The sequence below is a fragment of the Corylus avellana genome, chromosome 3 (genome assembly GCF_965113065.1).
Source record: "Corylus avellana chromosome 3, dhCorAvel1.hap1.2, whole genome shotgun sequence".
NCBI lineage: Eukaryota > Viridiplantae > Streptophyta > Magnoliopsida > Fagales > Betulaceae > Corylus > Corylus avellana.
In genome coordinates, this window is record NC_142492.1 from 1398690 (window position 1) to 1424147 (window position 25458).

Below are 25458 nucleotides of genomic sequence, written 5' to 3' on the forward strand. Positions count from 1 at the left end.
GAAAAAAGTGAGAGATTCAGGGAGATTCAAACTGAAAACAGATAACAAGAAGTGGGTAGATTAGCAAACATATTTCTGATTTGCACGGCACTTTAAGCCACAAATCCATCTTCTACATGGATGTTGTACAAAGATAAGAAGAATTAGCTTTACTACTCTATATTTTCTTCATCTTTCTAATATAGGAGACATAAAAGACAACCTTTTCCTGGCATAGAATAGGGGGTCCAGGGATTCAATAAACTTTTCTTTTTTTTTTTCCTTTTTTTTTAAATACGTAAACAGCACGCCCCTTTATGGAGCAGACAAACTACTCGTCTGCTCCAGATAGGCTCAGGGGGAGAACCCCAGAAAAAGCTAAAACGTAGGCTTTATGTTCTCTTTTAAACAACGCAAAAACAACCTTGATTTTGAATGTGCATATGGGACAAAATTGGCTCAATCTAAGGAAAAAGGTCCTCAACAAATAACAAAACAAATGGACAATGCTAATTACCATTTTCCAAATAGCCTATAAAGAAATTAAAAAATGACTAACAAATATATAATTGACCCAAAATCCTTTTGGGCAATAATAAAATCACTCTAAGTAATTAAGAATGTGACATTACACATAATCTCACAATTCTTAATCACCAAATCTAGTTGCTTATACAACAGTCGTGGTGATCAAAAAAGCAAGCTATGCTTTTCCAATAACCAGCGTTGCAGAGGCAAAAGTTTGAAACCATCCAAAATTATTCTATCACAAAAACAAAGAGCACATAGATCTACTAAGGATAGTAAGATGGATGGTATTCAGGCCGCACACCATACCCACCGTAGGCAGTTGGCCTATCATAATAATCAGATGGCAGATATGGTTCTGATGAGTATAGATGGGAACTAGAAGGGCTTGGGTTCCCACCAAAACCCACAGGGGCTCCTGGAAAACCATACAGCCCAGCTGATGAGCCTGTGAAAGGGACACTCGTAGGAGTCTGGCCTACTGTGCCATAGGGCACAGATGATGAGCTCACATATGAAGCAGGACAATCCAATAACAAACCTGCCGACCGTAGATGAGATTGTCGATAATGGGTAATAGTTGAATTTGCACTATCAACAATTACTGGGACTGCTGCATGACCAACTGGAGGAGCTATTCGAGTATGCTTGCTTCTACTCTGCTGCTGCTCCTGCCGCCGCTTCTTCGGCTGCAGATGCTGCTGCTGCTTCTTTGGCTGCAGATTCTTCTTCTGCTTCTTTGACTGCTGCTGTTGCTGTTGCGGCTGCTGAGGTTTGGCAGGAGGGGTTGCTGCAGGTTGTTTTCTGCTCGCAATCAGCTTCTCCAGTGCCTCAATACGCTTTTCAAGGTTTGCCCTTGGAAACTGAGAGTCAAGATTGTGGCTTTCAATAACTTTAATAACTGACTTCATTGCAATGAGTTCTTTGTCTGTTGCCTTATTCTGCATGAGAAATTCAAGAATTATAGCACACAGGCAACTGTTCAATATTGAATTACAAAAGGCACCTGGGAAATCAAACAGAAATTAGCTACAAATGTAGCTAATTCCTACAAACCAGTTTAATAAATTGACATATGTTCCTAAAACATGTGAGAAGTACATGCTTTCTTATTAATACTATTAAAAAAAAAAAAGTGTTTCTCACATGCTAAAGAACACTCGGCAATTTATTAGATTGGTTTGTAAAAATTAGCTACAAACTAGTTTGCAGCTAATTTTTGTCCCGGAAAATCAAGTAAGGGAATGGAAAATTACTAGTGACTTGTGAGATTCATTTCCTTCTTTCCAGACTTTCTTAGCAAGCTTCTTGGCATCCTTAAGATAGGATTTCAAGAGAGGGACTGGTGGAAACTTTTCAGTCAGCTCAAATTCGAAAATAAATTTGACTGCCAGAAGTTGCTTCCCCTTACTTATAAGTTTCTGAATGAGATCTGCCAAGAACAAAAACAGCATTTGACTCTGACGTCAGATTACTCAAAGGGAGGAACCAAATATCTCCCATATGACTGCTTACACCCTAAACAGTCATCTGGGTAGAAAATTCCCTGATAAAAAACTGTAAAGCCTGAAAAAAAAAAAAATTCCAACTCTTAGCTTAACAGGAAATTGTTAACCGGGCCACCAAAGAAGTTCATCTAGACAGAGGATGGCTGCCCATGCATCAAGCACATGCTAATCATATCAATGTTGAGACGATTTCAGCACTCTAGCCTCTCCCCCAACACTTCCTCCAGTCCATTATCTTTATAATTTCTCTTCAGGTGCTGTGTGTGTGTAACAAGACAAAATGGGCTCTCTATATTCTCTTCACACTTCTCTAATTTCCATTATGTCTACAGCTTCTAGTAGAGGGCTAGAGGCTACCATGTCCACAATTTCCAATTAGCCTCTCTAAACATAAATATGGCCTACATTATTCACCATTGTACCACCAAGTTCCTAATACAAGATGGGGCAAAAACGTTCATTCTACTAAACTTGCAATCATTAAATTTTTCCACATAGTAAGTTTGTTCTTACTATTGTACCAAGATTTGACCTCATTAAAACTTGCATCAGAAGGCCTCTTGCAGACACAGATGTTAGACCCAAATTTGAAGCTTGATTGAAATACCCAAATTTGAAGCTTGATTGAAATACCCAAACTTCACAGGCCTAAAAATTTAGTCCATATAGTACACACAAAAATCATTTTTTATACCTCAAAGATGGCAGCGTGAAGTTACCTTATGTTCTTTGAACTTTGGACAAAATGGGAAAAAACATGAAAATGAAGGGAATGGAGAACTTTTATAGTAAGCACAAACAACCATGTACTCATAGTAATCTATATGAAGCAGTAAAAACCTATATTGGCGAATTCAAGATTGACAGAGACTACATCTGCATCTTGACAAGGCCTGTACTAACTCATAGAGAACATAGAGAACCAATACTAGTACAGTTCTTGTTCCTATTGGTGTGATGATCAATAAAGTGCTGTTAAGCATCAGTCAATACTTTAAAAGATCATGTTGCTCGTCCATATTATTATTTACTTGGTAAGGTAGCTTAAAGTCCTGTTTCCATGTTATATATTCATTTCATATGCATATCATACCCTCTTTATATAAGACCATACTGGGTTCAATAAATTATTCAACGTCTGAAGTATAGTTTTAGAGTTATTTTGATAATTACCACGTACTCATTCAGGATAAATACCCTCTTCAAATATACACCCCCACTAATCTATTGAATTTATCCCTGAGATACATAAACGAAGCCCGTCAATTTTACAATTCCAACCAATATATCCTGCAGATCATATCCCTAGGATTCACTATTTCAGTCCGCCCTAGATTCCCAGCAGGCAAGATTTTTCAGTATTAATAATTTTATCAATCGACTATGTCTCAGGCAAACAATTCATATTTTTAGCATCAAGTTTCAAATTTCAACCTCCTCTTCCGCTACTCTAAACTTCTTAAATGGCACTCCAACTTAAACAAAACAGAAGCTCATCTAACATGAACCTGTACATCACAAGTATGAACCACGAAAGGTAAAATATCATAAAATAAACCACACTCAGGTTAGCACAAACAATTTCATCCAAAAAATCAATGTCTCGAACTGCCTTACCGGCAACTTTATCCCCCAAACCGAAACCCCGGCACAACTTCACGGCCTGCCGAAACTGCGCAACGATGACAAAGCAATCCACAAGCTCATCCCCGTCGAACTCGGACTGCAACCCGTACACCGCCACCAAATGCAAAAACCCCATCACCTCAAAATTTTGAACTTCACTGGAGCTCGCCTTTCCTTTCCACTCCAAAGCCAACTCCTTTGCTCTCTCCCTCACTCCCACACCCACATTGGCCTTAAGCTCCATTAATGCCTCCAACAATAGCACACAAGACCTCCTCAAACGACCCACATCCCCTTCCTTATTGCCCTTTACGCTATAAAACCCTTCCATGGCGTCCAAGACCATCGCCGCCGGGTCCGGCGCGCACCGCACTGCACCGGGTAGCTCGGCTATTATCGCCACCTTCTCATTTGGGTGCTCTAATACGTACTTCCTCAACCCCTTCCCGTCCATGCTCTCACAAAAAGCCCTCAACTCGGTCCTCGGCGGGGTCACCGAATCCGAACCCACATCACCACTCGGGTCAACCCGGATTTTGGTCATCTGGGTCTCCGAAATTGATGAAGAAGGGTCTTCTGGGTTGGTTTGGGCGTTCTGACCTTGTGAGGCACATGGGTCAATTTCCTTCCCGTCCATACTCTCACACGAAGCCCTCAACTCGGGCATCGGCGGGTTCACCAAATCCGCACCCACATCACCACTCGGGTCAACCCCAATTTGGGTCATCTGGGTCTCCGAAATTGATGAAGAAGAAGGGTCTTCTGGATTGGTTCGGGCGTTCTGACCTTTTGAGGCACATGGATCAATTTTGGAAGTTAACTGAGTCGACACGGTGCAGTGGGCCTGAGTTTGTTTTTCAAACTCGAGCGATTCCAGGAGGTGGAATCGTTCAGTGAGCGAGTTCTGTAGGGCAGTGAAGTGAGCGTCGAGGTCGGACCACTTGAGAGAGAAGGAGGCGAGGACTGAGGAATGGGATTGCAACTCGTCGAAGGCCTTCTTGAGGTCCTCTTTCTTCGCGTCTGTGCATTCAAGAGCCGCCGAGATCGTTTCCAGTGTCTCCATGATAAACAGGATTTTCCGGGGGAGACTGGGATTCACAGCGTATCTTCGATTGAAGAAGAAAAGCCAAACCCAACGGAGAAGAAAGGGATGAAATTGCAGTCTTTCTGAGAAAGCGAGTTTTAAGGCTGGGTTTTACATCATTCATACATTGTGTTTCGAATGCGCGGTTTCGTACGACGATTTAGAAACCTCAAACTCAAAATAGGCCAAAATCACGGCCCATTAGACCAAAGCAGAAAAAGATGCCAAAGCCCAGCCTATAAATGTTTAAAATGATTCAACATTTTAAGCCCAACCCATACAAAAACTCATGAGAATGGTGTATAACATTTTTTTTTTTTTTTTTTTTTGACATGTCCGCATGAGAGGGGGGAAGGGGATTCGAACTAGTGACCTCCACTTCATAAAGTGTGGTCCTAGCCGATTGAGCTACCTCTTAGAGAATGATGTATAACATTACTCTAAGATTTAATGCACAAGTCGCCATGATTTTTTTTTTTTTTGGGAAATATTATACTTTACCTCCCAAAGTTTCACTCGGTTTACGATTTGACTTCCAATGTTTAAAAATTTGCAATATACCCCAACAAAGTATCAAAAATTTGCAATGTAACCACTTTGTTAACTATTTCCGGTCCAATTTGATGGAAATTTGCTCACTTGCGAGGCACGTGCATTTTTTTGTCTAAAATTTCCAAAATTTTCCCGTGTGTTTTAAGAAATTTAAAAAATGCCCCCAATTCAAAAAAAAAAAAAAAAAAACAGGTGGTGAGCTACGGCCACCCCTTTGGGCATGGGGGTGGCCAGGCCGCACTGATTCCGACCATTTGGGGGTGGTTTCGGCCACCCCCAATTATTATTATTATTATTTGTTTTTATTTATTTTTTAAAATTATAAGGGCAATTAAGTATTTTCATCATTTCCGTAAAAGGAAACGGAAACTATTAACATCACATTGCAAATTTTTGATATTTTGTTGAATACATTACAAATTTTTAAATATTAGAGGTCAGATTATAAATCGGGTGTTTTGGTGAGGAGTTAAGTGTAATTTTTTTTTTTAAGAGAATGCTAAAAACCAAGTCTCTATTTCATCTCATTTTCATTGAGTTTATGTGACAGTGCCTTTATACATCATAATTTTATCCCATTATATTAGCAATTTAAATTGTATTTGCTAAGTTAACAAATGAAAGAATACCATAAGACTTAATAAACCGCCTTTTCACTCCTAGAAAAAATAAGACATAAAGATCATGACTCATGGAACAACAATTTATATATGTCGTGATTGCCAAAGGCCCAAAACGGTATCCAAAAGATATTTATCCTATTCAACTTCCGCCGAGAAGGCATCAAGTGAAGTGGGTGCATGCTTTGTTTTCTATCACATGGGCTACCCATGGGAATATCATATGGGATGTCAAACTTGGGGGCACCCCATAGATTCCAATACTACCCAATTAAGCATAATGGCAACCAATTTTGACCCTTAATAAATAAGACATTTGAGTTTCTTCACCCCTACGTATTGGATTAGGATTGGTTGTGATTCAGTGATTGATTGCAATTTGCTCGGGTCTCAAACGAGAAAATGTTTCAATGAGGTTTATCTGTTCAAACAAATGTCTCAATAGCCCGTGATACTTGTTTAGACAAGTGAATTTCATTAAAATCTTTTCTCAATTAGCTGTTCAGATTGGTCAATTGCAAAGATCGTGATCTACCGTATCAAGTCATGGGTTGCAAACCAAAAGATCCATTGATCTTCTAGTCTTTTGTGTTCCGTTCTTGTGTATTGCTTATTTGCTTAAGGAAATAAAAAATAGTCATGGATTGCAAAAGGAAAATTTACATAAGCATTAGTTTTTTCACGTACAACTTTAGAAAAAAAATATTTCCCTTTCTCATAATTTCTTTAATTAGTCCATATAAATGATCAAAGACCTTGGAAATGATATAATGTTGTCCATAAATAATAGAAAATGACCTTGGAAGGTTTATTATGACCAAGTTGGTGGAATTATTCGCCTTAAAAGCTCTAATACGCACAAACAATGGAATCAAAGACGTTGTCTTCCTCGTACGTAATAATATATATTTTACGGTAAAGTTTTCTTCTAAATTGAATTGGAGATATTTATTTTAATTCAGTCTATTAAACTAACATGTAATCAAAATGTACGTGAACTGAATTTGAGAGATTTTTTCAAACTCAATTTAAAAGAAACCTTTGTTTTGTACTTAAAAAGCTCTGCCTAGCTAAGACATGATGATCATTGATCACATTCAATTTCCTTTCCTTTGACCCAAAACTTTAAAGAATAATGCCTTTCTTGTGACATTTACATGCATGGAAGAATTGATCAAAGTTGGATCCAATTATGTGTTCATGCACTTTCCAATATTAATGGGAATTAAAGGTGATGGACGTGGTATCACTGGTATGTGTACTAGTTCGATGTTCGGGGCCAAAAGATTGGAGTTACGTATGAAAAATGCAATGCAAAGGTGATCTATCTTCACGGGAAATGTACCATAATTCATGTTTCCCCTTGGATCAAGCTAGCTATATATTCATTTTCCATGGCTTTTATATGCTTCACATGTCCTACGTATATATATATATATAGTATATATGCTTAGGGGGGAGGCAATAGCCATTAGCCAACTTGGACTAATCACATGTTCCTTCATGCCTTCATAATTCCATGCATGCAAAACCCTAACATCAGATTTCTTCAAATCTTATCCATTGTTTTCAAATCAAATGTGTAAAGACATTTTCATATCAACATTTAGGAAAAATAAAATAAAATACACTTACTCCATCTAAACTAAAATAGTTAATATCGTTACAAGTTACTCAATCGGTTAGCATTTTGTCTTAAAATTGACCAAAAAAAAAAAAAAAAAACCCACAAATGACACGCACATGACATTTTTTTTATAAAAAAAATGCCCAAATTATTCATAAAAATATTAAAATAAAAAACAACAAAAATAAAAGGTAGTAGATTGAGAGGGGGTTCGACCGCCCCTAAACTAATAAGGGGTAACCAAAGATCCCTAGAGACTATAAAGGTGGTTTAGTCACCCCAAAATGGTTCTAACGATGACTAAATCATCCTTACAACCTCTAGAGATGGTTCTACGTACTATTTTTGAAATAGTTAAGAGGTGTGGGCCGTGTGGGCCGTGTGGCCGAACCATTCTCACGGGGTTTCAACTACCCCCACCAGGTCAAAGAGGAGTGGTTTGACCACCCTTTAGTTATTTCTTAATTATTAATTTTTAATAAGTTTTAGTCTAAGGCCGACCTTAATGTCCAGTTGGCCTTCAACTTTGAAAGCCAATCTGGCCGAAATTGGTAGATCGACCGTGTCAAAGAATGTGGAACTTAAGACTGGAAAATAATTTTCTTAGTAGCCAAACACCCTCACGCGTGGCTACTAAAGACTTTTCCCTCCAATCCGATTACGGGCGTGCTCCAGCGATATCTCGGCGTCCATGGGTCCCACGCTTGACAGTTACAAATTTCTAGGTACCAAAGTTGACTTTCTTCTTTCCCAACATACAAGGAAGGAACAAACCTCATAAAAGACAATAAAGTCCCTAAAAGGGTAAAGACTAGGTTAAACGTGGTACCCAAAATGCCAAGTCTCGATTTGGAAAATAATAGATATTTTATCGTCAAGATTTCAGGAATGTCGTGTGTTATTTTACTTTTTATTAATGAATGGTAATTATATAGCAATTTTTTAAATAGCATTTCTCGTAAGATTATATATGTCAAATTTTAATTTAAACGTGTCAAACTGCTCAGTCTTTAACTTATTGATTTCATTCTGTCGAGTTCATAAGTTGTATAAAAAATTGTTAATCCTTATGTCATATGTCGAACTCAAATTATGTTGATGCATATAGGTCAATCGTAATTGGACCAATTTAATTAGACGAGTTTCTTCTAACCCGCTACTTTCCTATTGAATTTATATCGGGTTTGTAGATCACGTCAAAAATTGTGACTATTAAAGTACTTAACTCACATCTTATTCTCATACGATTGGATTGATGTCAATCTAAGGATTAATGAGTACTTCAGTTTCGTTGTACGAGAATGAGATGAAAGTTAAATATGTATTATTACTCCAAAATTTGTCAGCCATATATTTTATTTTGTTGTTGTATATAATAATTTACATAATATATGTTATTTTAAATTTATAAAATAAAAATTTGACTGTGAATTGTGAAATACTTACTCCCACTTCGAAGTGAAATGAAGAGGACCTTTTGCCAATACATTATTCGAAATATAAGTTTCCCTTTATAAACTTCGCTATCAGATTTGACTGTCTGTTTCAAAAGAAAAATCTTAAATTAAAAGCTAAAACGGTTTAAATTACCTTTATCCAAAAATTAATTAACCATTAACCAAGAAATTAACCGTGGTTAACCTCACCAAACCTAGTTCATTACGGATGAGACGGTCCACACTAGCTCCTATAAATACCCTTCTCCAAACCCCTTTTGCTTTTCAATGTTTCTTGCTTTCGTTGCACTACTTTTGCAAAGTTGGCTCACTGCTTGATTAGCTTCTCCAAAACTCTGTAGCTTTTTTGTTAAAGCAAAGCGGTTGAAGTTTAAAGCGGAAAACTTTCGGCGTTTTACCACTTTTACGGTAAGAGTTCTGGGCTATTCTATTCTGTTCTTCATTGCTTCTTCATATATGTTCTTCCGTTAATCAATCAAACGCTTCAAACCCATCAAAGATTGAAACTTTGTTGATTTTTTTGTCAAACTCTCATCTGGGTGTGTAAGATTTCCACTTTTTTGTACTTTTTTTTTTCCAGAAAATTTTATGTTAAGGTTTATGGGTTGAATATTGAAACTTAATTAGAGCTTTGATAAAATAAAAATAAATAAAAAATAAAAAAAACTGAGTTTGTTGAGTGTATCAGTTTGAGAATCTGGATCTTTATTTATGGTATGGGGTTTCAAATTTCTTGTCCCAAAACTTGTGCATATGTAGTGTTTGTTTGAATTATTTTGCATGTTTTTCTTTGAAGATGCCTAGTGTCAACCCTGATCCATCTGATAAGGACTCGGAGCAATTCGTGGAAATTGATCCAACGGGCCGCTATGGCCGCTACAACGAGCTGCTTGGGTCTGGGGCAGTGAAAAAAGTGTACCGCGCGTTCGATCAAGAAGAAGGCATAGAAGTAGCATGGAACCAAGTGAAGCTAAGAAACTTCACCTACGATCCCACCATGATCGACAGGCTTTACTCCGAGGTCCGGCTACTGAGAACCTTAAAGAACAAGAACATCATTGCCTTGTACAACGTGTGGAGGGACGGGGAAAACAACACCCTGAACTTCATCACCGAGGTGTGCACGAGTGGGAACTTGAGGGAATATAGGAAGAAGCATAGGCATGTTTCGATGAAGGCGTTGAAGAAGTGGTCTAAGCAGATTTTAAAGGGGTTGGACTACTTGCACACCCATGAGCCTTGTGTCATTCATAGAGATCTCAATTGCAGCAATGTCTTTGTCAATGGGAACGTTGGTCAGGTATGCACCTACTAACACTTTTAGACCATGTAGCCAAGCAATCAAATTTAGTCTTAATTACTTTCAATTTAAGCGTTTTTCTACGATTTGGTTTAATAACAAGAAAACTTTGTCCTTTAATTTGGTGTTTCTTACTTTTTGAATTGGTTTTGTTTTGATAGGTAAAGATTGGTGATTTGGGATTGGCAGCAATAGTGGGGAAGAGCCATTTGGCGCATTCGGTATTGGGGACGCCGGAATTCATGGCGCCGGAGCTTTACGAGGAGGATTATACAGAAATGGTGGACATCTACTCGTTTGGAATGTGCATACTAGAGATGGTGACTTTGGAAATTCCATATAGTGAGTGTGACAACGTTGCTAAGATATACAAGAAGGTGTCATCTGGGGTGAGGCCTCAAGCATTGAGCAAGATCAAGGATATGGAGGTGATGGCATTCATCGAGAAGTGCCTCGCCCAGCCGAGGGCTAGACCTTCTGCGGCGGAGCTCCTAAAGGATCCGTTCTTTGATGAAGTTGATGATGATGAAAATGATGAATTCTTTGCTTCATGATGAGCAATATTGTTTTCCAAGTGTGCTTAAATTTACAATTTGTTGTTTCAGTCTAGTTCTTTTTCAATTGTATTTGTTCATTTTTATTATTTGTGGTTTTTGGAGGGGCATAAGGAGGGTGGGTTTTGGCTTTGAAATCATATTCATTTTCTTTCTCTTTTAAAATGGAGGAATTGAATATTAGAATAGGGGAGGTGTTTAATTGGGGATGCTGTTGTTTTGTACATTGGATTTGATGTTTGAACACAACAAAAGTTGAAGTTAGAAAAGATTGAGTTTACTACTAGTGTTTTGCTGCTTATTTATCTTAAAAGCTTAAGTCGACGGAATGTGGTAAATTTAATTATTCAAACACTCTTGTTTACGTGGGGACTTCTACATTGATACCACTTTAAATATTCTTAAAGTTTAAGGAGATTTAAATGGAGCATATAGCCCCATTATTTTGATGTTTTCTTGAAACAATTTTCCAAAGTGGATTTCAAGCATGTTTATTTTAAGAAGATACTGTTATCACACTTATCACAATTCAAGATTTCAACTTTATTATCTAGTCAATGGAATAAAGGGAAAATAAATAAATAAATTGAAGTCAATGGGTTGATTTGGTTCTAAAGACTAAACATATTCTTTTGTATCTAATAAAGTGCCAACCTAGAGATTATGACATTCAGAAGCAAGTGGCCTTTGAGATTCAGTAAAGTGGCTATTCGCATGGGGCAAAGAATAATGACTAGGGGAAGTGGGGGTGGCCCAATGGCCTTGTGGGTGTGCTGTTGCCTCACTGGCATAGGCAGAGTCCTCTATTTTCTTAAAAGAAAAAGAAAAGGGTTGAGAATTTGGCATCAAACTTTGTCAATGCTGATAGGTTTTATAATATCTTAGGCCTGTGGACTAGATACCTCATCCATCAATTAACTGACTCGAGAACAATTGCACGGTACTAATGTTACACGGGATCCCTTTTTTTGGCACGTTCGCAACCGTCTCCATGATTTTCGGCACGAGCCAATCGCATGACAAGAGTTGTGGGATGTATGGAGTATTTGCGATTGGGAAGGCACATGGTAGACGGTTATAATGGCAAAATCTACTATAAAGAGCGGCTTAGGTAAAAGAAGACTTTTTTGTCTTCTTCCTTTTGCACATTATCTCTGCTTTTCTTAAGAATATCTTCTTTTGAATTATATTGACTTAAGCATCGAAAGAATCCCTGCTAGCCCATGCCAACAACTCTTAACTCTTTTGCCAAGCTCTTCTTTGTTTGGAGGTACTTTCGATCGTTATCTCGACAGACAGTCAACTGCTCTAACATAATGTATAAATGTAGTGCTTAGCAAAAAGAATAGGTTAAGAAGTATGAAACAAATTAGGAGAAAGTCTAAGTTTTGTAATAAAATAATCGAATATGATTAGTGTGCAAGTAACGTGCTTTACGCGTAAAGAGGCGAAGGATTATTTAAGCATAAATTGTGATCATTAACGAGCCTTATATAAAATAAATCATTTCCTCAAGTTTTTGTTGGGTGTGCTTACTACAAAAGAAATCATATATTTTAAGAGTATTAGGTACGTATGAATGAGTGTTCAAAATGTATTGATATGAATTATAAGGTTAAATATGTTAATATATTGATTAAATTTATTCTTTTTTTATTAGTTTATATTAAATTTTTAGAATAAATAAAGATTTAATATGATATCAGATTTCAAACCCTAACTCCACAGATTACTCTATTTTTAGTTAAATATTTGACATGTTCAACCTCACTTTATTGAGAGAAAGTTAGAGCTCATATGTGAGAATGAGTGTTAATATATTAAGGATCGAATGCTCAATTGGACCATTGGTTCCCGAGGTATGGTTTTTTATCAAATCGTTCCCTAAAAAGGTGAAAACTGATAAATTTATTCCTTAAGATTCAAACATTACCAAATAGATCATTTTGTCTAATTTCTATTAAAAATTTGGGAAAAATGTAAAATCAGTAACTGTGATTTACCTGATTTGCAATTAGCTCATTGTAATATCAAAATGAACTCAAAGGCTCCTGAAGTATGCCAAAAAAACAATTTAATCTCTAAAGTCAAATTCTGTTCACTGACTTAACAGATTTTGATAGCTTGAAATGTTAGAGCCAATAAAATTGTGATATTTGTCATATTTAAATCAGTGTCATACTAACGAAATATGTTAAATTAGTGGACGAAATTTGACTGTAGAGACTAAATTATTTTTTTGGGCATACCTCAAGGACCTTTGAGTTCATTTTGATAACACATATAGCTAATTATAAATCAAGTAAACCACAAGGACTAATTTTACATTTTTCCCTAAAAGTTTAACGGTGTCATCACATTATGACCGCATCACTGTATATATGAAACGACATGATATACCTAAGTGTGAAAAAGATGTAGAGATACATAAGGCGACACAAATGAAGAAGATGGAGTGGTTTGTCTCAACATGGTTGACGTTAACAAGAAGGAATTACAGAAATCACAATCTGAGTGAATGAACAGAACAATGAGTTACCTCTCACGACATTGACAAGAAACAATGGAAAGGTAAAACAAATGAAGATTAAAAAAACTGGACAAAAGGGCCGCCATATGGCCGTAAAGATTGAACAGAACAATGAGCCAGCAATCTTTGACAAAAGGGTGAAGACAAATTTATATATATATATATATATATATATATATATATATATATATATATATATATATTTTAATTTTTTTCTTATCTTTTATTTTTATGTTTTTTATAAAACCAGACACGTGTCGTTATCATCATTTATTACAAAAGTTTAAGTCAATAGTTGAAATTGTGGGTACTGTTGAGTCAAAATTCGAACACTTCTGTTTTGATACTATGTTAAATTACTATGAATAAAAAAAATTGAATTTAATCATTTAATTAATACTTTGACAACCTTTTAATGCGGTCTTTAATACATGTTATACTTGGTCTGAAAACACCAGACATAGCAAACAAAAAAAGGAACCAAACAAAGGCACAGATGGCAACTGGCAACTTCGAAAGTGCCACTCTTTTAAGTTTAGAAGATCCAAGAAAAACATAGAATTCTCCGAATACCGTATCAGTATTTTGCTTTGATGATGGCATTTCTGATGTGTCTGCTTATTCAAACATCATCTGCTTAATGTCATGACTGTATACATGAATGTGACATCACATAGAAGATAACTAATTAATGTATATGTATGAAACATTGGTGCTGTCGCATACATAAGAAAAGATAGTCATAAAAACATTGGAAACTATGAAGGAAGATGTCCTCATCTGATGTATCAAAACAAAAGGAGGAGCAGCAATATATAATGATTCGGAATCTGTGATTTGAGATGCCTTAAAGAACAAAGAAAGAGTTTTGATGATCCAAAATAAACAGCACAGACTAAAATATGCAGAGCCAGAGGGTGTTCAATCTGTTTTTGAAGAGGGTAGTTGTATGCATTGCTGTTCTTCCTCTCCTGATGGTGGTCTCTAATGGAGGTCAGTTATCAGAATCTCAATCTTTGTTCAGTTTCATTAAAGCTGTTGATCCACAAAATGTGCTGAGAATTGAGTGGAATGGGTTGCTGCCACATCCCTGCATGCATGAGTTGAAGGGTGTAAAATGCAATTTACAGGCTACTGCCATAGAAGAAATCTGGCTTGAAAATTTGAATCTTAGTGGCATAGTTGATGCTGTTACCCTTTGCAGGCTCCCAAATCTGCAAGTTCTAAGCTTAGCAAAGAATCACATCAGAGGAAACATCCCTTACTCAATATTGTACTGCACAAGGCTGACTTATTTAAATCTAAGCAACAATCTTCTGAGTGGAAGGTTGCCTATGGCTGCTCTAACAGAAATGAAATATCTCAGGACCTTGGACATCTCTAACAATCGTTTTACAAGCAGCATGCCATATTTGAAGCAGGAGTTCAAGAATCTCTATACATATTCCTTGAAATCAAGTGCATTATAGAAAGTTAGCAGTGGAGACAAGGTAGAGGCAAGGGAATTAATGGACACACCTTCAGAAAGCCCAAAAAGTAGCAGTGAAAACTCAAATAAACACTACTGGGTAAACGGGGGGATTCTAGTTCTTGTCATTGCATTCTTTCTGTTTTGTACCTACTTAGTGAGAAAGAGGATCAATTCAGCCAAAGAGAGGGAGATTCTGAAGGGCCTTCAGGACTCTCCTCCTCCCAAAACACCAACCCCCAAGGCTAAAGAGGAAGTTGAGGCAGTCGAAAGGCGGTCAGAGCTTGTGTTCTTTGTTGAGGAGCAGGAAAGGTTCAAATTGGAGGACCTCCTTGAAGCCACAGCTGACTTGCAAAACCAGACACTTTGCAGCACCCTTGACAAGGTAATACTTAAAAACAGTGCCCTTTTTGCAGTCAAAAGATTGAAGAAATTGCAGGTATCCTTTGAGGAGTTTGTCCAAACAATGATCCAGATAGGGAACTTAAAGCATCCAAACATTCTGCCCCTTGTTGGTTAACATTCAACAAATGAAGAAAAACTTTTCATCTATAACTATCAAAGCAATGGGAGTCTTCTAAACTTGCTAGAAGGTAAGTTGAGATCTAATACTTCCAGACATGGCAAGTCATCCTGTGTAACCAAAGCAGGTCATAGTCAGGCTGTCCATCACTCAAACACAAAAGAGAATTTGCTTGCCTTTTGGCTTGCAAACACATACACACCCACCACACAGCTGCACTCATGCATCAACACAAAATAAAACTAGAAAATTTTCTAGGCCTTTGAATAAGGAGTTGGCCTATTCTAGTTCTGAGAGCATTCATATTTGGCTAGTTAAAGGTTATTTTAGCTAACCATGATGCAAATTTGGGTGAAAAATCACCAATATTGATAAAATTTGCTGAGTTGGATGTAAATGCTCTAAGGCTTTTAAAATATAAAATAGATCTTATAAAATGAGTTGTAGTGTCCGCGTTCATTCTGATCCCAACCTAAGCTCAAATCTTGGAGTTAAGGAACTTGATTTTTGGCAGGAAAATAAAGAATAATGTTAGAATATTAATAAAATAATTAAATTAACCATTTCTTATCAGTTTAAGTTTTTGGGATAACTGGCAATTTAATATGGTATGAGCCAAGTTCTAAGTTCGACGATGCATGTCTCTATCATTTATTCATATTTCAATTAGATATTTCATGTGTTGGCCTCCTATCAGCTTAAGTTTTGGGATAATTGTGATTTAACAAATAAAATAACTTTTGACAAATTCAGGAACTCAGCAATCAGATATGTCTTCAGCTCTGCTAACATTTTTGGTCTCTGCAGATTATATTGAAGATAAGCGGGACTTCCCTTGGGGACTTCGGTTGTCCATAGCAAGTGGGATTGCAAAGGGTTTGGCCTTCATCTATCAAAGTTCTGATGAGCAGGAGGAGATAATCCCCCATGGGAATCTTAAGCTATCAAACATACTCTTGGATGAAAATAATGTACCACTGATAAGTGAATATGGGTTTTCAAGATTTCTTGACTCCAGCAAACTCTGTGTCTTGAACCCCATTAGTGGTTATACAGCTCCTGAGAAAAGCTTAACAGAAAAAGGAGATGTTTTTAGCTTTGGAGTGATTCTCCTGGAGCTACTGACAGGCAAAACTGTGGAGAAGAGTGGGATAGACCTTCCTAAATGGGTGAGGGCTATGGTGAGGGAGGAATGGACTGGAGAGGTCTTTGACAAAGAGGTGAGTAAAGCTGCAACTCACTGGGCATTTCCCTTGCTGAATATAGCCCTCAAATGTGTATCACATTCTCCTGAGGATCGGCCAACCATGGCAGAAGTTTTGGAGAAGATTGGGGAGGTTGTGACTGTGCAAGGAGACCATTCTAATTCACTTGATGAATCTTGTTGTGGATCCAACCAACATGATTGCTGTGTTCTTCACACTATCATAACTGATACTTGGGATAGTCCTGGATCAAATTACTGAAGCTTTTGGTTATGATCTACATATATATATATATATATATATATATATATCATCTGCATGTTTTGTGTTACGTATGTGAATGCTTTTACATACACTTTAACGGGATACATTGTTATGTTTTGAGGGAACCTAGACCCTTTAGATTCGTTGAAGGGAACCTAAAACCGTTTTAAACATAAAGTTTGGATTGATTTTCTTGTTGTTTTATTCATAACATAATGCCCTTTAAATAGGCAAACTATTACAATATTTTATAGGGCTGAATCATCAACTCTTATTGAAATACAAACTAGGGCTGAGTTATCAAGACTCTTTCATGGAAATAAATAAAGACAATATCAAATAAAAATAAACACAATAAAATATTCTACGGTATTTATATTTTAATATATCATAATATTAATAAAACTCTATTCTCGTAACATTTTGTTTCTTTTAATTTAGAAGAACATAAGCTATCTCTCAGTCAAGCACAATGCTCAATTCATGTTAAACATTAACATATCAGTCTAAGTTTCCACTACATGATTGTGGGAGGTATAGCCAATCTGCCAACGTATGCATTAAGCATAGTGTAATGCCTTTTTCTTCTCTTTTTTCCAAGCTATAGTCCAAATGTTTATGAGTGCAGTTTTCTGCAGCAAAAAGAGAAAATAGAGGAGAAAAAAGGCTGCTGCAAATCTGATTTTTCTCCTTTCTGTTTCAACATTGGGAATTTATACATTGAAACACACCAATTTTTAGCCTAAGAATTGGACAACTCCATATCCTTAACTCATAACACAAACATATTCCAAAAGCTTAAGTTGATAGTTAATTATAAATTCTAACGGACAAATATGACAGTATGAAACAAGTATGCTATAAATGAACCATCTTATGTCAAGGACTTCCTGCAGAAGAGAAAGCAATTCTCTTGATCATGATCATCTTAAAAACGTTACAAAAGGTGGCGTTTGTAGTAAGAATAAAAGCATCTCTCTTCCCCCAACCAACAAAGCTGCCCTGTCAGATTCTTAACATACTGTAAGGAAATTGCTCACAGACAAAGTCATGGTTACCCTTAAATTAGAAGCCAACCCTAATTACACGGTGACGTTTCCTCATCCACATGATCTTGACTAATAATTAATGGTTGGGACCTGCTGTGGTTTGGATTAGGAATTTTTACATCATCTTCTCCATTTCAAGTAAAATGGTGAGAAGTCATCTTATAATCAGAATTTTGTTTTATTACTTCTAACGGGATAGATGGTGTGTCTCATTATTTAAAATTTTTTAAATGTCGTAGCTAGTAACATATTTATCATGTAACAACATATATACCATTAGATTTGTAAAATTTAATTTTAATCATGAAATGAGTACTCTTCCCCATTTCAAGTGAAATTGAGAGAATCACGGGCGAAACCACATTGGGTCCTATAAATTTTTTTTTTTAATTAAAAAAAAAAAAAAAAGTGCCCTTTGAGGGATCCTAATACTCAAGAATTCTTATTTCAACCATTCAATTTAAAAATGATGGTCTGGAATTGAGAAAATCTAGATGGTAAAATACCTTAAAAAATCTAAGTGATAGAATACCCTAAAAGATGTTGGTCCCTTTTGGGTGTGTCACATCTTAACAATCATCTTGGATGGTATTTTTGTTAAACCCTAAATACTTACTCAACACACTAAATGATATAAGATGGAGACTCCTTGTGCCACCTCACTGTTGGGCTCCACCCCAACAATTATCATCAGTGCTTTATTTTTTTGCCTGAAAAGACAATCTTAGTTCTTTTAATATTTCCTTAAATCTGTTAATTTTGCTGGTTAGACCATAACCATCTGTTGCCTTTTGTTATATACCTTTTGTTATATATATATATATATATATTCCAATTGGATGAAATTGCTAGTTTCTTCAAGAAGGAAAGACTAGAGATTACCTCATAAAGGAGGATTTATTTGTAGCTATATTTGTGTTGGATCATATATCATTTGAACTTCTTTTTGTGTTATGCAACTCACACACTTTCCATAACAAATGGAACCTTTTTTATTTTGGGTAAATTCCACTTTACTTCCCAAACTTACACTCCATTTGCTCTTCGACATCTAAATGATGAATCAAGGTAACTCGAGCCCACGAACCACCAAAATGTTATGAGTTACCACCTATGTTTCACCCTTGCTAACTTCGATTAAAAAAAAAAAAAAAAAAATCACCCCAATAGTGACATGTGAGTCGTAATTCATCCACCAATACTAGCAGTCAAATCGTTACAATGAGTCGTAATTTAAAAGTTTGAAGTGCAAATGAGATATAAGTTTTGTGGGGATAAAATGTAATTTACCCATTTTTCTATTGCAATACAAGCTAGCATACACAAGGAAATTAATTACCAAAACAAGATTTGTTGAGGATTAAAGGTTTTGAGAAAATTCGGAAAGAAATTGCAATAATGAGTTGGCCCATATATAGGATTTTGATATTTTAAGAATGCCCATGTCCCCATATGTAGGATTTTGGTCCTATTATTCTTCTGGTTGGCTTCTTGCCAGGGAGGTTTTGTGAGTTTATAACGAGGTTGTTGTAGTTACCAACTCCCACTCCTTACGTTTCTTGGTTTTGGTATCAACGTCCACCTTCCATCTACTGCTTCTAGTTCTAGGCTCATGCCAAAGCCACGCAGTCCAACGGACCGAGACCTTCAGCAAATTTGTTGTCCGAATTAATTGCAAGCCAGGTACCAAATTGCCGAGGATCTGAATATGTGGTCAACGGGATTATTTTTAATGACAATGTTTTCGTCCAAACGGGCCAAGACAATGTTTTTGTAATCCAATCTATTAAGAATATGTGATTTTCACGGACATTTTTAAAATGCATGTGATTTGTTAAGTGGTACCTGTATTTGGTATAGCCTTTAAAACGTCTGTGACAATTTTTCTTCTTTCACCAAACAACAAATGGTAATTCTCCAAAAGTAACTTTCAAAACGTCATTAACTTTAAGTGCAGTTCAAATCCGAAAAGATAAACAGTCAAAAAGAGAAATAGAGTGAATGGTCAACTTTTTCATGTTATGGTTAATTTTAATTTTAATTTTTTTTTCATGTTTTGTGCCCCCAAATTATCAAAATTTAACTACAGGCACCTAAGAAAGCATGAAGCAAAAATGGAACTTTTACTCAATTTCCAAGTTTCCGAAAGTATGGCCCAAGACCAAAAATGCAAAAGTCATACATTGTGTTTGCTTTTACATAAACAAAAAATATGCCAAACAAATCAAATAATACTGATACGGGAGTAAATAATCAAGGCCCCACTCAACACACAGAGTTGAAAAGTCAAAGAGTCGCGTGTCTCTCAAAATAGCTATTGCACAGTTACAAGCTTATTACTTGACAAATAAATTGATCTGAATTTTTAGCAATTTGTCGCCTAAATTGCTAGCATTCTAGACAGCAAATGTGAGAGAATTTTATGGGCCTACTTGCCCAAATAAGTCTCAAGTTGCATGCTCATCTTTTCGGACAGCTGACCCCGTAGAAAATTTCTCACATTTGTTAACAATCTGAGCAACAAAATTGCTAAGAATCGATGTCCCAAATATACCGACAAGGCGACAACACTCACCAATGACCCCCTCTAATAAGTTTTACATAAACATGGTCATCATTATCGATCTCTTCATCCCTAAAACTCTCTATATTTATTTTTACTCTTATAATTCTTTATTGAATTAACTATCAGAGGCTTTCCAACCTCCCCAGGGTCAGCGTCTTTTCAGTGACCTTCTCCTTGTTCTGCATGAGCCCGTTATTCAATCTGATCGTGCCAAAATATGGATCAACAAAGTACCAAGTTAAATGCTTATATGGTCTGGTTACATTAATTTATAAAGAATAAAAAATGAGAAACAATTTAAACTTTGAACCTATATTTGTTCAACAAAAATACAGAGAGCCCTTGAAATGTCATGGTGGCAATAACTAAATCAATTTCCCATGTCATTAGGTCCATTATTAACTGTCTACAATTAGGGAATATTGTTACCCAAGTTTTTATATGATTGATTGACATTCAACCATCTTTTAGTAAATCATCACCCTAATGAGATTTTGCATTCAAAGCAAGTAAAAAATCAAATGAAATTTATAAATACAAACATTTATAATTTCTTTACCAAAATGCAAATGAGATATTAACTTTACCCAAGTTGTCCAAAATAATATAAAAATGCTGAGGTCCAATATAATGGCTCTAGCCTCTAGTAATGCATTCCGAGCAAAAAAATACTATTTGAAAGGCTTATATGGGCCTGGTTACAACTTATTACAATGTTTTCCAAATAAACAAATAAATTTTATTTATTTGTTTTTTTTGGTTAAAAATCATCATCTCCTGTCATTGCTCTTGGCTCCTCCAAATATTCTTACACCAGAGGATTTTGCCAGTCCCTCTCTCTCTCTCTATTTATAAATTGTCTCTCACCCATCTTCAGCTAGAAATTCCATTTCTTTTGATTTAATTAAGGGAAGTGGAATAACCAACAAAAAGATAAAAAAGACAGAGAGAGAGAGAGAGAGAGAGAGAGAGAAATATAGAGGATGAGCACATCCTCTGTTTCCATTACCATTATTCCTCTTCTTAGATCTTAGTTTTCTCTCATTTACTCATCTGGGTTCTCCTCATATGGTAAAATTCTCTTTGTTTTCTCTCTTTCTCTCTTTTCCTTGATCTCTCCTGGAAAATTGATTTTTTTTTCTAATACGGGTCCCTGATCCACCTGAATTTTGTAATTCTTTGCTCAATTTTGATATGTTGGGTCATTAGGAATTCTGGGTCCTGTTCTGATTGTTGCACCAAGGATCCGATGGTACTAAATCGATTTTGATAATACCCACTTCGTGTTTGATCGGGGCACCAACCGGGTTCTCTCTGAATTTTCATCGGAGGTGTGTATTTTCTTGCTTGGTTGTTGCTTCCGCATTTTGATCATGTTGTGTTCCTATTTTTGAGAAAGATTGAATCGTTTTGGTTGTGTAAAATTGTAATATTTTTAACAAATTACTTAATTATATGATTTTAGATTGGTTCTGATGCTGAAAGTTATGGATTCATTGTGAATTATGAATATCTTTGATGGATTGTTCAATTTGAATTGATTTGGGTGCTTTAATTTGAGTTTTGTAATTGTTTGAGTAGTGGTTAACGTGGTACATGATAATGGTTGATTGTAGAAAAGATGGAATCAGATCTTGGAAAGCTCTTCATTGGTGGGATTTCTTGGGACACAGATGAAGAACGTCTTAAAGATTATTTTAGGAAATATGGGGAAGTGGTGGAGGCAGTGATCATGAGAGATCGTGCCACCGGTCGTGCTCGCGGCTTTGGTTTTGTTGTCTTTGCCGATCCTTCTGTTGCTGAAAGAGTCATCATGGATAAACACATGATTGATGGCCGCACAGTGAGTTGTTTCTTTGCAAATACGTACTTTTTGCGTCGTGGATGATTGGCATTCTGTTAGTTTTCTTATTTTATGCTAGAGAATGTTCAATCCTTGATTTCTAGGACTGTTCCCAACTAGATTCTGAATCCACATTCTTCATACTGAGTTGCAGATTAGATTCATTTGTTATTGCTCTCTGTCTCTCCGACTAAGTATCAAAGAGTTTGAGTCTTGCTGTAGATTTGACTTACTGCAATCTGCATTGGACAAACTTTACCCCTTTTGCTAATGTGAAACCAAAAATGACATGCCATTGTTTAATTTAGATACTGGTCTGTCAATTTCAGGTTGAAGCAAAGAAGGCTGTTCCTAAGGATGATCAGAACATTTTAAATAGAAACACTGGTAGCTTTCATAGTTCTCCAGGTCCTGGACGTACCAAAAAGATTTTTGTTGGAGGTTTAGCGTCTACAGTCACAGAGAGCGACTTTAAGAAATACTTTGATCAGTTTGGCACAATTACCGATGTTGTAGTGATGTATGATCACAACACCCAAAGACCAAGAGGTTTTGGCTTCATCACCTATGATTCTGAGGATGCAGTGGATAGAGTGCTGCATAAACAGTTTCATGAACTGAATGGTAAAATGGTTGAGGTGAAGAGGGCAGTCCCCAAAGAGCTATCCCCAGGCCCCAGCCGAAGCCCTCTTATAGGATATAACTATGGTTTGAGTAGGGCCAATAGCTTCCTTAACAGTTATGTCCAGGGTTATAATATGAGCCCGGTTGGAGGTTATGGAGTCAGGATGGATGGTAGGTTTAATCAAGTTCCTAGTGGTCGAGGTGGGTTTTCCCCATTTACTACAACTGGTTATGGAGTGGGTTTGAATTTGGAGCCAGGGCTTAGCCCAAGCTATGGTGGCAATTCCAACTTTGGCAATAGTCTTGGATATGCACGGATGCTGAGTCCTTATTATAGTGGTAATTCAAATAGGTACAATACACCTATTGGGTATAGTGGGGGTAATGGAAGAAGTGATTCTCTTATAAGCTCAACGACACGGAATGTATGGGGAAATGGGGGTCTTAACAGTGCTGCAAACTCTTCCGGCCCTGGTGCCTACTTGAGCTCTGGAAGTGGGGGTTTTGGAGTTTTTGGAAATAGTGGTGCAAATTGGGGCCCTTCTGCTGCTTCAACTCAAGGTGGAGGGAGTCCTCCCGGTTATACTAGTGGGAATATTGGTTATGGCAGTGGAGAGAGCAACTTTGGGTTGGGTGGGGGAGGGTATGGACGAAACAGTGGCACAGGTGTAGCCCAAACATCATCATTTGCTGCATCAACTGGAGGATATGAGGGGTCCTATGGTGACTTCTATCGGAGTGGTTCAGTTTATGGTGATTCAACTTGGCGGTCTGCTACCCCCGAGCTAGAGGGCTCTGGCTCATTTGGTTATGGGCTTGGCAATATATCTTCAGATGTCACAGCCCAAAGTTCTGAGGGTTATATTGGAAGTTACAATGTTACAAGTAGACAATCGAATAGAGGTAACCCTTTGGCTTCATTAAATGATCTTTGGTTATCTTCTTTGCACTTAGTTTGGTTTGTAAGCAAAAAAACGCAATGGAAAAGAAATCAACAATCTATAAACTTGAGTTTTAAGTTATGCTTGTTGACTTCAGAAGCAGTTCAATTTCTGGAAGTTGAAAGTAGACTTGGTCTAGTATTTACTATACAGTGATTCATTGGCTCATGATCCTGATGACTGCATTGACTTACCTTATGATCGTGTCTATTTTCCTTGAGTCCAATCAAATCAGCCCTTAATTATAGTTTTGCAAAAAGGATTCTGAGGCTGGAGTCATGCATGATGCTTATGTCCTTAGATATTATCTTATAAAGTAGCTCTTATTAATTTCTGCAAGTTTTTGCTAGAATCCAGATAGATGTTTGGACTTGCTTACCCCATGTGCCCCTTCAATGCTTAAAATTTGATTCTGTAAATGTTTATGAGAACTTGAACTTTTGATGCTAAAACGTAGAAGCAATCTGCTATTCAAGTTAAGTTTTTTTCTTGCTCATAATACATACTCACATAAATCTCTCCCTCTCTCCCCCCCCCCCCCTATTACAGAAATTTAGAAGCTGATGTTTTGCATGTCCTAGGCATTGAGTCCTGCACTTCCTCTAGAAAGTAGTATACTCATTATACTTACAAATTTGATGCTATTTTTCCTCATGCTGCACAGGTTTGCTGATCTAGTGCTATATATTTCCCAGTTCTTGTTTTATTAACAAAATATGCAATTGAATATTTTGATTCACACAAAAGTATACAAGAAAAAATAAGTTTCTGCCAACTGTACAATTGTAAAAGTTTGCACTTGGGTTTTTAGCTCTATTTTTGGCTTATATATATATATGCACTGATATGACATCCCTTGCTTCAGGAATTGCTACGTAGGAGATTTGTTATATGGACATCATATGGTAACGGTAGGTGAAGAGAAACTGGTCAAACAGGTGAAGGCTTGTGAATTTCATACATCTCCCTTATTAAGATATTTTAGCTTACAAGGAAGTTGATCATATAATGCTAACGGGGTTCCTTGATTTGAAGTATACATATTCAGAGAGAGAGAGAGAGAGAGCAGTTACAAGGTATTTTGTGTAAGGTTTGGGATTTCTATTTTTTTCTTTTTTTTTTTTTTTTTTCAGAACTTAGGTTCCTTTCTTGGAATTTGGTTGAGGTGTAAAATCAGATTGCGGGATATATACTCAGGAAGATTGGTTCCAACTAATGTATCGTGCATCTCTGGTGAGGCGCACCAGCGGTAGTGTGTTAAAAAAAGTAGAGTATTAATTGTTTTTTTTTTTTGGAAATTTTTTCACTGCTGTAATGCCTGGCAAAGTTGCCGGTTCTTGTCCTTATATTTCTTCCTCTGTTGGGATTTGTTTCTCTCAGCTTGTATGTGAGGTTCAGTTTGATTTACCAAGTGTGAAACATTAGAGGGATACCCTTCTAGGATCCCCCATCAAATAAGTTACTGAATATTTTGATTTATTTTTTAATTGAACATTTTACACACAAGTTTAAACTTACATGAATGTTTCATTTAGCTCCTGTTTTCTACTGGTGATATTCTGATCAATCTGCCTCACCATTTGAATGCTAAAAGCAAATTTACAGCTTTT

The 25458-nt window shown here is 36.6% G+C and overlaps 3 protein-coding genes and 1 pseudogene across 6 annotated transcripts; 3 read left to right on the plus strand and 1 right to left on the minus strand.

Annotated features, from left to right (window-relative positions):
- Window positions 1-522: 522 nt before the first annotated feature.
- LOC132174991 (FRIGIDA-like protein 1) lies at window positions 523-4858 on the minus strand. Its single transcript, XM_059586777.2, has 3 exons — window positions 3633-4858; window positions 1764-1939; window positions 523-1448 (listed from the first exon to the last, which is right to left on the minus strand). Exons 1-3 carry the CDS (start codon window positions 4702-4704, stop codon window positions 774-776), a joined length of 1923 nt encoding a protein of 640 aa, XP_059442760.2. The 5' UTR covers window positions 4705-4858; the 3' UTR covers window positions 523-773.
- A 4405-nt stretch (window positions 4859-9263) lies between these two features.
- On the plus strand, window positions 9264-11105 carry LOC132175318 (Protein kinase superfamily protein). The gene is made up of 3 exons (XM_059587211.2): window positions 9264-9389; window positions 9778-10281; window positions 10443-11105. Exons 2-3 carry the CDS (start codon window positions 9778-9780, stop codon window positions 10833-10835), a joined length of 897 nt encoding a protein of 298 aa, XP_059443194.2. The 5' UTR covers window positions 9264-9389; the 3' UTR covers window positions 10836-11105.
- A 3027-nt stretch (window positions 11106-14132) lies between these two features.
- LOC132174600 (putative inactive receptor kinase At3g08680) lies at window positions 14133-16822 on the plus strand (annotated as a pseudogene). The gene is made up of 2 exons (XR_015911789.1): window positions 14133-15426; window positions 16164-16822. The product of XR_015911789.1 is annotated as a putative inactive receptor kinase At3g08680 (transcript).
- Window positions 16823-21253: 4431 nt separating this feature from the next.
- On the plus strand, window positions 21254-25253 carry LOC132175858 (RNA-binding (RRM/RBD/RNP motifs) family protein). Of its 3 annotated transcripts, XM_059587930.2 has the most exons (5): window positions 21254-21511; window positions 21650-21771; window positions 22057-22283; window positions 22613-23810; window positions 24714-25253. In XM_059587930.2, the coding sequence occupies exons 3-5, from the start codon at window positions 22062-22064 to the stop codon at window positions 24725-24727; spliced, it is 1434 nt and encodes a 477-aa protein (XP_059443913.2). In that variant the 5' UTR covers window positions 21254-21511; window positions 21650-21771; window positions 22057-22061; the 3' UTR covers window positions 24728-25253. The 3 variants fall into 3 exon arrangements, with proteins under 3 accessions (XP_059443913.2, XP_059443914.2, XP_088371090.1); XM_059587931.2 differs by having other exon boundaries at window positions 21254-21771; XM_088514964.1 differs by having other exon boundaries at window positions 21254-21771; window positions 22062-22283.
- Window positions 25254-25458: the final 205 nt, after the last annotated feature.